At 32.8% G+C, this 15041-nt stretch overlaps 1 protein-coding gene across 1 annotated transcript; it reads left to right on the top strand.

The window, feature by feature from the left end:
- The first annotated feature begins 7472 nt into the window (after nucleotides 1-7472).
- Nucleotides 7473-14240, top strand: LOC130444536 (glucose dehydrogenase [FAD, quinone]-like). Its single transcript, XM_056779729.1, has 3 exons — nucleotides 7473-7723; nucleotides 9722-9940; nucleotides 12765-14240. Exons 1-3 carry the CDS (start codon nucleotides 7534-7536, stop codon nucleotides 14207-14209), a joined length of 1854 nt encoding a protein of 617 aa, XP_056635707.1. The 5' UTR covers nucleotides 7473-7533; the 3' UTR covers nucleotides 14210-14240.
- Nucleotides 14241-15041: the final 801 nt, after the last annotated feature.

Genomic DNA, 15041 nt, shown 5'->3' with positions numbered 1-15041 from the left:
ATGTTATAAAAACATATTTTGTATCTGCTAATTTTTTATTTTCTTTTCTGTAAATCTCAACCTTTTGGTGAAGAAATTTACTTGGAAACTTTGTTCAAATTGAGAATTAATCTCAGTGACAATTGCGTGAATTATCAATCGCTTAGCATGATGTTTTAAATAAGGAAAAACTCCGTTTTTTCTATTTTATCACATACACAATGACACAACCCACCGATAAATGTAATTGGTCTATATACAGTAGAAATAAAAAATAAATGTCGCGAGAAGATATTTCATTTTTTGTAATCATGTTTTTTCTACATCCGTTATAACATTCACGTTTTTTTTTCATTCATAAAGGATGTAATTTCTGAATCCGTCAAAAAGCATGACAAAAAGTACCGAAGCGGTTCATCTTTTCAGGCAATTATAATAATATTGTTTTTTTCAAAATAGTGCACTGTGAACACTTTCTTTCTTATGTCAATTCTTTTCTGCTTTGAACTGTCACAATTTTATTTCTTGATATTCGTTCAAGAAAATCCGTTTTGTGTCTAATTAAAAGGAGTGTAGTATTATTATTAGTGATGGGAGAAGATTCATAGTCGCTGAAGTTGCCGAATCATAAACATCTTCTTGTGTGCAGTTAAAACTTTCTTCACTATTACTCTCCAATGAAATGAGACGTCAAAATTATAACCACGTGAATGATATAGTAATACAGTCCATCCGTGAAGCGTATAGAAGCAGAAGAAGGTACAAGAACACGAAAAATACCAACTGGTCAACAGAATTCTACCATATAGCTACAAAGTGAGCGCTTCAGGCAGTTAGATTTACAAAACAGTTTCACTACTACGCCTACGTGTCAATTTGCTGAGTAAAAGCTTGAACTGGAAAATTTACTGTGTTGAAAGCACGAATTGTGCTAGGTTTTAATGTTGAATCAATATTCCGTCAATCGTTTCCCAAATAAGAAATTGACTCGACGTAGCTACTGTTTGTTTACTTACTATCGAATAAAGAAAAACGGAAGGTATTTGGGTTCAACCTTCAGAAAGGCCCAGCTTCTTTAATATTTTCAAAATGCAAGATGATATTAAAAAGGTTTTTTAAAAGTATGTGGCCTCTTCTAGCGAAGATAAATGGTTGAAGAAGCACAATATACCAACATGAGAAACTATTTTACAAACAAATCTTCAACTGTCCTCGGTTTTGTTTATATATATATATATATATATATATATATATATATATATATATATATATATATATATATATATGTACTTCGAAGCACACTGTGTTAGGATGGAAGAGAGACTGACGTGTTGTACAGGAGCCAGGTTGTGTGTTCACTTCCATCCATACGTCTTAGTACCTCTTACTGTAGTTCAACTCTTCCCGGATCCGGGCGTTTGCCTGGATCGTGTCCCTGGCGCTACTATTGTTACAAAATCACCCAATGATATAGACAGCGGAGCGGGCTCTGTTCTAATATATAAGCTAAAGATTGGCGAGTGCCAACAATGTTTTTCAGCTGCTTTTCAGGGATATTTCAGCCGAAAGATTTTGAGAATCACAACTATATACCAGGGACAAAGTAATTGTATCTACATCAAACTTATGGATAATGCCCCGTTGCCAGGAACCACAACATTGCATCGAGACGTACAAATGTCATAAAGACATTTTTAATAATAATGACCTGTTTACATCATGCTTTCGTGATTGTTTTTATAAATACAATTTCTTAGAAAGTTTTTTCATTTGTTAACGGAAAACCAGAGACTTCAGACTATAATATGCTTTTGTGTATATAAAGCGATAATCTAAAAGCCGTAGTTAGACAACAACAACAACTTGATGTTACTTGATGGTGAACATTGAAAAATTGAGATATGAGTTTAGAAGTATATTTTAATAAATAAGATGATAATAATTATTGTCATTGTTGAAGCTGGTGCAGAAAACGTCAGCGGTTATTGCTCCTGGAATCGAACTAGATAACCTAGATCATTTTTGCGACATCTGCTTGGTTGCAGATATGACTAACGAATTTGAACTAAACTATTAAACTAAATCGTATATTGTTGTTTCAAGTAATTCATTATACTTCTAGCGTTCTCACGATTATACAATACATCTAGTATAATCACATCAATACGTATATTTATTTGTTCAAGCCTAACAGTTAACTGAACATTTCGGATGAATTTTGTTCATTTTACATCGAATTATCTGTGGTAAATAATAATACACATCTGTTGAAATTGTCTTTATTTTGGTAATATAAATATATGATTGATATTTCCACAATCAACACAAAAAGAAAAAAAATTGAGTTTAAATAAACTATAACATAAAGTAATTATTTGTTTATTATTATTAATAAGTCAACAAAACGATATTAAACCTTGTATACTTGATAAAAAAAATAACTCAAACACCCAGTAACATTATTTTATTTCTAAAATGTGTACGAGTTCGATTTGATAGACGAGTTAAGATGTTGTCAACGTTATGATTAGTTTTTGTCATATGTCATATGCGAAGTACATAAGATTTTGTTTTCATTCCACTCTCATATTTTTATTATTTATATTATCAACGTCAAGTATCGATTTGTATAACAGCCAAATAGATATGAAAGAATCTGCAAATATTGTTGTTCAAGGTAGGGGTTTGAAGCAACATATCAATATTTCAAGAAATGGTACCAAACAAAGACTGTGATGACGTTATCATCATAATCGTCATATATTTCACAGTGGAGTAAAAGGCAACTGTGGTAAAATGTCGTTCTTTTGTGGGTTTCCTCTTTTTTTAATCCAAATATTTCCGTTTTAGTACTTATACTAACTATAGTCGACAGTCGATACAGTGTAAAATCATTATATTTATAAATAATTGAATAAAATGCATTTCGGTGCACGGCGCGCGGTGCAGCTCCGGAGCAGCGAGGTGAGAGCGACGCAATAAAACCTTGACGCCAACGTATCCGAGCGAGTGGCAGCAGCGCTCTAGCGCGAGGGCGCCGTCTTGCTGTCCGAATGTCTCTCGATATCTGACCTATTATGTACAAAAAGTACTGATATCTTATCAAAAACATAAATGTGAAATGAGAGCTCAATATTATGATATATGCTTTGTTTGTTGACATCAACGACACAGGAAGTGGGATCTAAATCGGTGCCAAGTTCAATGGTCAATCCTGAAATTTATTTATAATTACATAAAATATCGTTTCTTCTTATATCTTATAATATATTGCAGTCTAAGGTCTGGCTAGTTTTTATATACGAATTATATTATAACATTCGCAAGTTCTAAACTTGTTACTTGTCGGTCTTTATTTTATTATTCTGAAAATTTGCAACTGACTTTTTGACACTACTTTTAACGATCTGATTCAATTCGAATTTTGTACACTTGTCAAAGATTGCCGACAATGTGAGAATTCCGTCAAAATATCTGATTGTTTTGATTAGATTCTGATTGAAGATAGAATATACAAAAAACTTTTAAATAAAAGTTATCATATTTGCACAGATACACATTTCTAAAATATTTTGAGGTATACAGTTCAGTTCAGAATAAGCGTGACAACTTGAAGTAAAGTTTTCTTAAATAGGAGACCCTGTATATTTGTTTACCATCAAATTTTGTGTAAAATTCTGCACTAGCCCTGTCTTTTCTTTTCCCATAAATTGTGACGTTGCCAAGCTAGAGCGAAAAATAGGATAAGAACTGTTTACTCGCACAAAGTATTGGAAAATTTGCTGCAACTATTTACCAGAACTGGAAGTGTAGTTTACGAAACAAGCGAAAGGTTAAAGAATGCAATCTCACAGGACAACGAGATAACCGTAATGTTAAAAGTTACGGAAAAACCTCATATCTCGACATGGGAAATATCAAAGCAAACCAACATAAGTCGTACTGTCGTCCAAAAAATTCTATCTAAGAACAAAATACATCCTTACCGTATACAGCGAATGCAGGAACTATTGGATGATGATTTCATAAAAATGGGTTTGTTAATAGCCACCTCGTTCACCGGACCTTACAAAAATGGATTTTTTTGGTGGGGTTACGTAAGAACAAGTGTAAAAAAAAATCCGCGACTACTAAGGAAGACATGAAGAATAGAATTAAGGAGGTTTTCCGATCTGCTGATGTCAATATGTTACATCGTGCTAGTAGAGCTTTTGTAGATCGCATACATTATTATATGGAAGTAAATGGTGGTCATTTTCAAAATTTAATAAAATAGTTATCTAAAGTTTTTAGTTATTTTTATTTAATTTGTTTATTTTGAGCTTTGTAGATACCCTATTTATTTTATTACAGTTTTTAAAGGTATAAAGTTACTGGTTTGATTTTGCCACAATAACTAGAAGTATTTTAAACGTTATATTGTTTACTTGTTAAAAAGGCGAATATCTTTAAATCATAAACTGAAAATGCAATTTTCTTAAAAGTGTACATTACCAGACTTTATTTGAAGGGATAAAATAGTTTTATAAGATGGTAAAATAATATACTGGGTGTTACATTAAAAAAAAATAGAGTTTTTGCTAATTGAGCTTACACTCCGAACCCCAAACGAAACTTCTACTCTGTTCAGACATTTCAGCCATCCTTTACGTTCGTACTTACCAAACAAGTTTAGTTACTTCTCACTAATAACGTTTACTAGGCAGCATTTATAGTGCAACAATTTTCGTCAAATCTTCATATTTTTCGCTCTAACTTGGCAACATCACAATTTGTGGGAAAATAAAAGACAATGCTAAATGCAGAATTTTACGCTTAATTCGTTGGTATATATAGGTATATATAGGTATATATAGGGCGTCCTATTTAAAAAAACTCTACTTCATGTTGTCACGCTTAGGCTGACCACCCTGTTTATCAAAAATATTTTAGAAATGTGTATCTGTGCAAATATAAAAACTTTTATTTGAAATTTTTTTTTGTATATTTTATCTTAAGTAAGTTATTGCACTTACTCCTGAGATTGTCGGTTGCAAGGTTGTAGTTTGACCTAGGAATTTTAATTGGAAATGCCGTTCTTGTAGATAAGATTTTAGGATAAGGATATTAATTGCTTATTTCTCAGAGTTTGGTCCAGTTTCTCCAGTATTAAGTTTACAGTTAAATTTTAGACATGGTTCACAAAATACTGATCGGCCTAAATGAATTCACTTTCTCAGCTGGTTTTCGTGTCTTTGGTATCAGTATACATTGAACTGCTTCCGTGGTAGTGGAAAGTAGCCTGTTCTTACGACCGCATTATACAGCTGCTTTAAATATTGTACTCGCTTTTTAGAAAGTTTTTGCCAGATTCTACCTCTGACTAAGTTGTATCGTGGAGATTTTTTTGAGTTTATTTTCGTTTGGATTGAATTCTGTACTTATTTATTTGTGAATTTTCGCAGCTGGATAAGCCTTGAATACTTCAATTGAGTGTTTGGAAAACACGCCGGAAGGAGGGGGTTTGGTTGGTTATTTACTTTTTTATTTCCTTTTGAGTTTTATCTAGTCTGAGTCTAGTTTTATCAACTGGGGCTCTAGTTCTTTGCCGCATTTTTCTACGATTACGTTAGTCGGCGATTTTTTTTATAATTAGTTCTTGTTGTTCACCTTAGATTTCATTCTTAGGTATCGTTGTCCATGCGGTTTCTTGAATAGACTTGATGAGGTGTTCAACAGCTTTGTCAATCTTAATGTTTGTTTTATTAGAATGTTAAGGTCCAGCGTCACCTCAAGTATGCTGCGTAATACGTTCCAGTTAGTAAATCTGTTATGTAGAGTTGGTACTTACATTTATTGGAATGGGTGAACGGCCAGATGTTATACTGAAATACTGTTGTATATATACCTAAATCTACTAAGACAGGTAACTTATTTTGATCATTGGGCCAGTAGGTTGGCTCTCCACTTGATTTGTAACCAAGGTTATAATCTTCTTAGGCGTTGTCTACCTTTTGGGGTAATTAGTCTAAATCCCAATGATTGCAGTTCCTCCATGTGCGGTGCCGTCAGAATGATGGTTTGTATAATAAATTGAGCAGCTAGTAAATTTACAGCAGCTGCGTTTTGTGAAGTAAGTTTCTGAAATAATCATTATATCTATATTGTGTGTAAGTAGAAGTTTTCATTCATGTTGTGACAGCCCGTTCTCATTCCATATATCTACTTTAAGAAACTTAATTATTTGTTTAATTTATTAGTTTAGACACGAATGTATTAAGAAGGTTTGGATCTGGAAGAGAGGTAACAAACACTGGTTCATTTTTATGAGTACTTAGTTTCTTGTGAGTGGCTTACTCTCTGGGTAAAGCTAAATTCAGGTTGTACATTCTGTATGATACTTTGCTGTCTTACTGTTTCATTTTACTTTTACCTTTGAGTAAGATATTTCGTTTGTTGAAGTTCTTCTTCTTCTTCTATAAACGGAGCATAGACATTAATAGATAGGAGGATTGCCATCACACAGTACACATTTTTGGGCGGGGACGTTCAAATTTTACCTTACAGCTTATGACAGATTCCAAGAAATTCCTCTATTGTGGTTAGCTGGTTTTATATCAACAAAGCACATACGAGTAGGTGGCGAATATTTAGTTTGAAAGTGCTTTATATTCCAAATGTTCTCTACTGCGTGATCGTGTTCTTCAACAGCTGGCTTTAGATCCATTGTGTTGACTCAGTAGTGTATGTTTTTGAGAATTAAAATTAAAATATCTTTCATATTGTATGGAATTCTGTACTTTTAACAGTTAAGGCTTTGATTATCGTTGAGTAGTTTTCTTTTGTTTTTGGTATAATTTTCACGTTTAATCCATAAATGCTTTTTACTATTTGGTCAATGGCTGAGTTAATGAGGTTATGTTCTTGACACCTCTTATAAAAATTGGTGGTGGTTTGTTAGGTTTTTCGGGCTCGTTACTATTTTGGCTTTCAGATTTTTTATCAACCTCTACTAAGTTGTTTTTCAAGATTTCAAATCTAGCAGTGGTATTATGTAAAGGATGGGAATATATAATATAACCTTGCATCTGTTGTTGTCCATTTGTCATCTGTATTGTGGAGGATACGTAAATGGTTGCAGTTCCAAGTTTAATTGAGGATACAATAGTAGTGAAGTTATTTGTTTGTGAAATAAATGTAGGCTCTGGTGTCAACGTAGTCGGATCGAAATTCACCTGTGTCTCATAGACACCTAACCTAACCTAACCATTGTCGATTGTTAGCACATCACAAAAAAACTTTCTCAGCTAGGACAGTTTTCTTTAATTCTAGCTGCGATAACGGAGCACCGGCGTTTATCGTTCGAAATTCTTTTAAGTATGAATATTGTAAAATGCACTAATCAACTAATTAACTATAAAAGTAATTTTTTCGGCACGTTTTTTTAAATAATGTATGCATTCCCATACATAATTTTCACAATAGAATATATATATATATATATATATATATATACACTCAAGAATTCTATACATTTCTATGTAGATATAGGAAATAACAATACATAGAGTCAGCATGAAATACTTGAAGATATTGTTTCTAGTTTCTTCATATATTTTTGTTGAAACAACCAACATTTATAAAGACGAAACAGGCGCTATAAATTATTATATTGATTTGATGAAGAATGGTGTTAGAGAATCCAATAATTACGTATTTCCTACAGATGCACGTATGTACGAGCCTGCAGATAATGTTGTAAACGGTAAGAATATTTTATAAATGAATTTTTGAGAACTGGTATAGTCCATTTATATTATTTATCGATAACTATCACTATGTCAATTGAATGATATTGACAATTCCATGGAATAATATTATTCAATAGTCATATCAAAAGTCACGTTAAAATTACATCATATTTCATCTTTTTACTATGACAAGTATACTTGTTGATAAAGTCGAAATGAGAGGCAGTAGGTATTTCTTCTAACATATTGGAGTTTTGTTTACGCACATACGGCGTCATCGGTATAGCACAATACAAATACATGACAACATCGAAAGAGCCCATTAGATGCTTATTAGAACTAGAAAGTCAAATAATACAACAACAGAGAATTAAATTCGAGTACATAACCAGTTATGCAGACGTAATAGACGAAGTAAGAGGACATTTAGCCAGAGCAAAACGAGTCGCGGGATGTCTTCAGAACTTAGTATGGCGAAACAAATGTCTAAGACAAGAAACATACGAATATACAATCAGACCTATACATCAAAAACAACGCCAGAAACATAAAAACAAAACAACTTTTGAAGACAATAGAAATAAAAATTCTCGGGACAAATGCTACTAGACCGAGTTAGAAGCGAACAAATCAGACAAACCTGTGACGTAGATAGCTTTAATTAATCGGTACCACAGTGCAAAAAAAATTTAACCCACTTATAAGTCGAATGATAGACGATAGACTAATTAAAATAGCAAGAGATAAATCTCCAATTGGAACACGGAGTAGAGGTCGACCACGAAAAGGTGGAGTGATAACCTAGAGCCAGGATGAGGAAAGGTGTCGCAGAAGGAACGGGTGATAGACCTATTATGGATGGAAGAAGAAGATATTAGAGTTAACCGCAAGCACAACGAAAAATTCGCAACATAAAAAAGCAAATAAGTTTAATATCGTATACAAGTATTCCATGAATTGCTAGATAACGCGAAAGCTGAAAATGTATTATTGGTGTATTTTGGTGTATTCAACAAAAAGTAAAAGTCGTCTGAATATTCATCACCCATGTGGATAAGTATATAAATACTCAAGCGTTCCTAAAACGCCAGTTCGGGCAACAACCAAAAAACTCAAGACTTACACCAGAGGAACGGAAAGAATTTCTTAAAAAAGCACCAGATTATCCTTTTTTTCTGACCAAAGTTAAGTCACCAAAAGCGGAATTTTAAAATAATCTTATTAGTATCTTGCGAAGGTTGTGATAATAATAGGTATAATGGGAGTGTGCCATACGAATGAGTTATATTCTACGAAAACTGAGGATATATTTCAAGATTTCAACGGAGCTCTTATAATCAATATACCTATTGCTAAGACAAATACATCTAGATCGCTTACTATGTCAGGTGAATTTTACAAACTTTGCAGAAATAATTCTTCACTGTGATCCCCTCATGCCAGAACAAACAACAAACTTTTATTGTTAAATAACCAGAATGGTAAATGAACCATAAAAAAGTTGGCATATATAAGTTGGTTGTATTGGTTAACAAATTGGTTTAATTCTTAACTGAAAGAAGGAATACCAATTTTTGAAACCGATAGGCACATTTTAAAACTAACATTCCTCGAGTTAGAAGAGAATTTTTTGTTAACTGCTTATCGAGGGGGCTAGAGAGATCGTCGTAGGTCGTCGCTATTAGCTGAAGGAGGAAAGGAAAGTTTCCTCTTGGGTTTTGAGGGGAGTGATTCATGGGGGAGGAGGGTTTTTGGCAAGAAAATTGTTTGATTCGATGGTGTCAATCCCGTAGCGGGTTTGTAGGTCATTTAGACGGCCAAAGATTTAAAAAAATAATGAAACTTTCATTTATAATATAAATACTAGCATAACATAATTGTGATTAATATTATTATTATCTTGACGATTCATATTGCTTGATATTTGTTTTATTAGAAATTTTAGTACTACTACTTGTATTTTTTGTTTTCCCACAATTTTTTGATGGTCCGCCGATCCTTTTTCATTTCAGATTATGGTACTTACGATTTTATAATCATTGGTGCAGGAGCAAGTGGTACAGTACTAGCAAATAGATTATCTGAAATAACGTCATGGAAAATTCTTTTAATAGAAGCTGGAGACTTTTCTGATGGAGGTTTTATAAACATTCCGGCTTATTTTGACTACCAGTCCAAATCCAAATACAACTGGGGCTACAAGTCGGTTCCTCAAAACAACTCGTGTCTTGGTAAGAAATGATCGTAATATTTCCTGTATTCACTTACGGTTTATTATGTTAGGATAAATTTTATTGCATATTTACTTACTTCTGATTTATTAACATTCTAAGCTATGAACTTATATTTCAAATACATTACTCACTAATTCATATTTATAATCCAAATCAGGGAAGCGTTTGCAAAAACGAAATAATTTTGCCTTGACAGGCGACGATCGAACACTTATCCTGAAACCAGGATTGTCTTGTCTAAAAGGGGACGTGTGGTAACGTTGAGCATGCTTATTCGCTCAGTAACTTACCAAGGGGACCATGTCGTTATAAATTATATAATGATCTCGTTTGTTTCAGCTCATCTTACTAGAGATTTTTTAAAACAAACAGATTAAGATTATACTAGGATTAATTCAAAATATATTCATCTGCATTTTCTGCTATAACCAAAGAAGCAACTGGTTTTGTAACATTATGGCTATACCATTTTTATTTAGCGGATCTTCATTCCAATACAGATAAAAAAAGTTTGTTGGTGTAGCCTACCTAATAGTCGCTTATTCATTTCAACTCAAAAGACCATCCAAGATCACTTTTTAAGAAAGTATTATGGAAGTACAGAAAATATTGAAAAATCTGACAATGTTTTCATGCTATATTGACGATTACGAAACTACTCTTTTATGACTCTCCCTCTTAATGGTCTTCATTGTCAACAAAAGAAGAATCTATCGAATAAAAAAGAGATTAAAATGCAGAAATCTACTTGCATTGTGTTGCTCTAAGATTAAATTCATAACAAGTGTATATGCTATTGGTAGGAATAGCAGAAGTTAATCGTTCAGAAACCTGTATTTTTGCGGTTTTTGGACGTTCTCTCTCCGTGTTCTGAGGACGAATGGTTTGTAATAGTAGCTAATAACTGATTGAAAGGAGTGGATGGTGAAACATGGAAAGTTACAAATAAATAAATGGGTAATAGAAGGTGATTGACTGGTTTTGACATGGAAATCGCCTATTTGTGTTTCATTAATGTTTGCATATACAAATGCTCTTTAACTAAAGAGAGTCACTTTTCATACTGACAGCAGTATCGCTACGACGGTTATATATATTGTTAGTTTACTCCATACCTTAGCCTTTTTAAAATTCTTATGCCTCTCCCCTAAGTAACATACATCATTTTTAATAAAAAAAATTGAAATATTCACTCAAGAAACTCAGTGAGTTCCGTTCTTATTTTCGAAACTGAATTTTTGTTTTTTCATATTCCTATTTTTGTTAGAATATTATCATATTCATTTAAACAAACATAAAGTTTTTCTCATCTTATTTAGAGTGTAATTAAATTATAAATCAAAATGCTTTGATAGAATATAGAAATAAAGAAAAATCATACAAAAGAACATGCATTCATATGGAAAATTTTGTGTCTGAACATGAAAAATATTAACTAATAATGATTTATAATAATTAATCCGTATAAATTATTTATATAATAAAAACTATTAGAGTTAAAAACCTTTTATACTAGAATCGCAAGAACTAACTAAACATTATAATTTAGTAATAATTGAAATCACGGTTGCAACAAGATATTAACAAAATACTGCCCGCTTTATTCTTTTTTGATTGGATTTAAATTCTCATTATTAGATTTCAAATTACCTGCTGTTTTGTAAAAGATATTTTTTCAACTCCATGAAATTTACAGTCTGTTTAATATATGTAAACAATAAATAAATAGTGTATAAATGGTATTATTTTCATTAAAATATATCCCTTCTTAAACTATATAAACCTAGTCGAAAGGTCTGTGGGTTTGAAACGTTTTAGGCGGCGCACTTCACCTGTCGTGTTGGGATTTAATTCTATATCTATATCTCCTCTCATTGCAGCGTTGTACTTCACTTTTAAGGGTGGGGATGTGTAGGTTTCTTTGTACGATGGAATTGGGCACGTACCCTCAGCGTTACTAAAATTCTCAGAACCTTATTTTGGAATCCTTGTATGATTTGTCTGGAAAGTAGATCCCTTCAGCTGAATTCCGTATGTCCAAATGGGCTTTATAGATAATGGTTTTATATACTAGAATTTTATTTGTTAATGACAGCTGCGATTTTCTACCAATTAACCAGTAAAGATCTTGAAGTCTAAGTATCAGTTGCTTTCACTTATTGAATAGTATGTTTATACCACGTTAGTCTGCTTTCTATATGTACATCTAGGTATTTTACGCTCTCCGCTTGTGTGAGCTGGCAGTTATTCAGTATGACTGGAGGACACTGGTCTCTTTTCAATGTAAATGTATTATGTTGAGATTTTAATTCGTTGGTTTCTATTTTCCATTTCTTCAGGTATACTTCTATTTTATTTAGATTATTTTGTGGATTCCTGGTTGTAGTGAGACGCTAGTATTGTTGTTTCTTTTATTCCTTTTCTTGTTAGCTTCTGGAGAATTCTACCAGTTATGAGATCATATCTTGGTGCTTTTTTAGGATTAATTTCTTTGATTTCTTGGTAACTAAAATTCTTCATAGGTTTATCCATTTGGAAAGGGGCTTCTAAGTAATTGTTCATCTCCCCCATGTCTTCTTGGTTGGTTTCACTATCAATCGGCTTGAATTGAATTGAATTCGATAAATGTTCGGCAAATACATCAGCTTTCTCTTTGTTGGTTCTGGCCCATTTTCCGTCTTGATCTTTAATTGGTGAAGAAGGTTGTTGTGGTTTGTTTAGTTTTCTTGTGGCCCGCGACAGTGAATAGACAGTTGCTTCTGTCTGGTTTGAATTTTTAAGAAATTTGTTAAAGATAAATGATCGCTTTAATTTATTGTAGATAATCCGAAGAAATCCTGTCCCATAAGTGCTGGAAAAGGAGTAGGAGGTGGAACTTTGATTAATGATCACATATATACTCGTGGTCCACGCGAACAATACAATAATTTAGCTAAATCGATCGATGATCCATCTTGGAACTATGATAATTTACTGCAGTACTTCAAAAAAACTGAATATTTTGAATCTATCAATCCTGAAATACCAATCAATATATCGTATCATGGGAAAGTTGGTTTATTAAATAATCAAAATGCGATGTACCATGAAAAACTTGCCAAACCATTTTTTGAAGCAAACAAGGAACTGGGTTATTCCATGATAGATTACAACGGACCTGATATGATCGGAACTTCTGTCATCCAGCAATTCATCAAATTTGGTAGGAGGGAAGATTTTGGTAACGTTTTCATAACTCCTTTCCTTGGGAGGTCTAGTTTGGAAGTTACTACAAAGAGTTATGTCATAAAAATCGAAATTAATAACAAAACCAAAATAGCGGAGAGTGTTTTGTTTACTAAAAATAGAAGAATGTATCGAGCAAAAGCTTCAAAGGAGATCCTATTATCATGCGGAACTATAGCCAGTCCAAAAATTCTCATGCTTTCTGGGATAGGACCAAAAAATCATTTAGAAGCTTTGGGCATCGATGTAATTCAAAATTTAGAAGTAGGAAGTCGATACAAAGATCACGTTTACGTATTTTTACCATTTTCTACTGATATCAAATTACCAAAGACGCCTTTTCCTATACAAGTAGCACAATATTTACGGGGTTACGGTGATCTATCGATTGAAACTGAAACTGTGGGCTTTTTTCAAATTAATAAAAGTGGCAGTGGAATACCAGATTTTGAAATATTTTCATTTGTTGATCAGAACATAACAGCGAAAATGCAACTCGAAGTTCAATCATCAAAAAGCACGAATATTTTTTATGTATTATCGTTTTTTGGTTCGAAATCAACAGGTACGCTGCGATTAAAAAGCAATAGTCCTTATGATTATCCATTAATAGACCCTAATTTACTTTCCGACGCTAAAAACGAGGACTTAGACGGCTTGTATCACAGTTTAAAATACATTTTCAAGCTCGTGGAAAGTAAACCGTACAAACAAAGTAAATTCAAGTTTTCAGATGATCGTCCTCCGGCATGTGCAGCTTATCAATACAATTCGAAAGATTATTGGCTATGCTATTTAAAACAACGTAGTGGAGCTGGAATGCATATGACAAGTACATGTAGTATAGGTACAGATCCAAAGAAGGGGGCAGTTGTCGATACAAATTTGAAAGTATACGGAATAAAAAATCTAAGAGTTGTCGATTGCAGTGTTTTTCCTGAACCTATATTAGGACATACAACTATTCCATGCGCAACTGTAGCTGAAAAAATTAGCGATGTGATCAAAATTGATTATGGACAAATGATATATTTAGATTAAATATTATAAAAATATATTTTACAACTGCTTTTTTTCTATTTTCCTTTTTTACCTGAATTACTTTGAAATCAAATTCTACTTTCAGTGAATACATGTTGATTTCAAGAAAAAATTTTGCTATTTTCAGTTGAACATATGTATATAGTAATATTTTTTTTTTAAAAACAATGGTTTTCGACCACTGTCGTCAACGTTTAAGCTGGTGTAGAAAACATCAAACCAGGTGGCACATAACGTAATCAGCGATAAATCGTAATTCTAATTGGGTATGCTTGAGGGCAATAGGAGAAACATGTTAGCTTCTCTTTTGGAGTAATGATTTGGGAGGTTATTGCTCATGGTATCGGGATTAGTCGATTAGATATATTGGAATTAGGCTACTACGAGGGTTGTCCAAGCTTCCCTAACTCATCCTAAAGATGTCAGTATTTATCAATATAAGTTCGGGAACATGTTTACTCATGCGTTAAGAGATTCTCACTCAAATTTCAGCCATTTTGGAAGTTAGGCTTCTGTTTGACAATCATATAAGTGAGTCATTAAGAAAACTTTTCTGGAAATGGAAAGGGATACGCCTAGGCAAATGAAAGAAGACTTAGATACTGTGTACGGAGACTCTATACATTTACAACCGTAAAATTTTAGTCAGCTGAATTCAAGTCTAATACAGGCATCAGATTGTATGACAACGACCGATCGTGATGGCCAAAATATGTATACGTAAACTACCCGCACGTTGGGTTTCGTATTTGCTTACTTTGCACTAAAAACAGTAAACCAATAAGAGGAAAGTACTATGCATCATTGCTAAATCGTCATAGATAAAATTCAG

Source organism: Diorhabda sublineata, chromosome 5 (genome assembly GCF_026230105.1).
Source record: "Diorhabda sublineata isolate icDioSubl1.1 chromosome 5, icDioSubl1.1, whole genome shotgun sequence".
Taxonomy (NCBI): Eukaryota; Metazoa; Arthropoda; class Insecta; order Coleoptera; family Chrysomelidae; genus Diorhabda; species Diorhabda sublineata.
This window is presented reverse-complemented; position numbering and strand designations above follow the sequence as displayed.

What these genes read in the sequence shown, in the direction of transcription:
- LOC130444536 (XM_056779729.1), top strand. Translation starts at nt 7,534, where the DNA reads ATGAAATACTTGAAGATATTGTTTCTAGTTTCTTCATATATTTTTGTT. An exon ending in TGCAGATAATGTTGTAAACG is followed by an intron (nt 7,724 to 9,721) that starts GTAAGAATATTT and finishes TTTTCATTTCAG; the next exon opens with ATTATGGTACTTACGATTTT. An exon ending in TCAAAACAACTCGTGTCTTG is followed by an intron (nt 9,941 to 12,764) that starts GTAAGAAATGAT and finishes AATTTATTGTAG; the next exon opens with ATAATCCGAAGAAATCCTGT.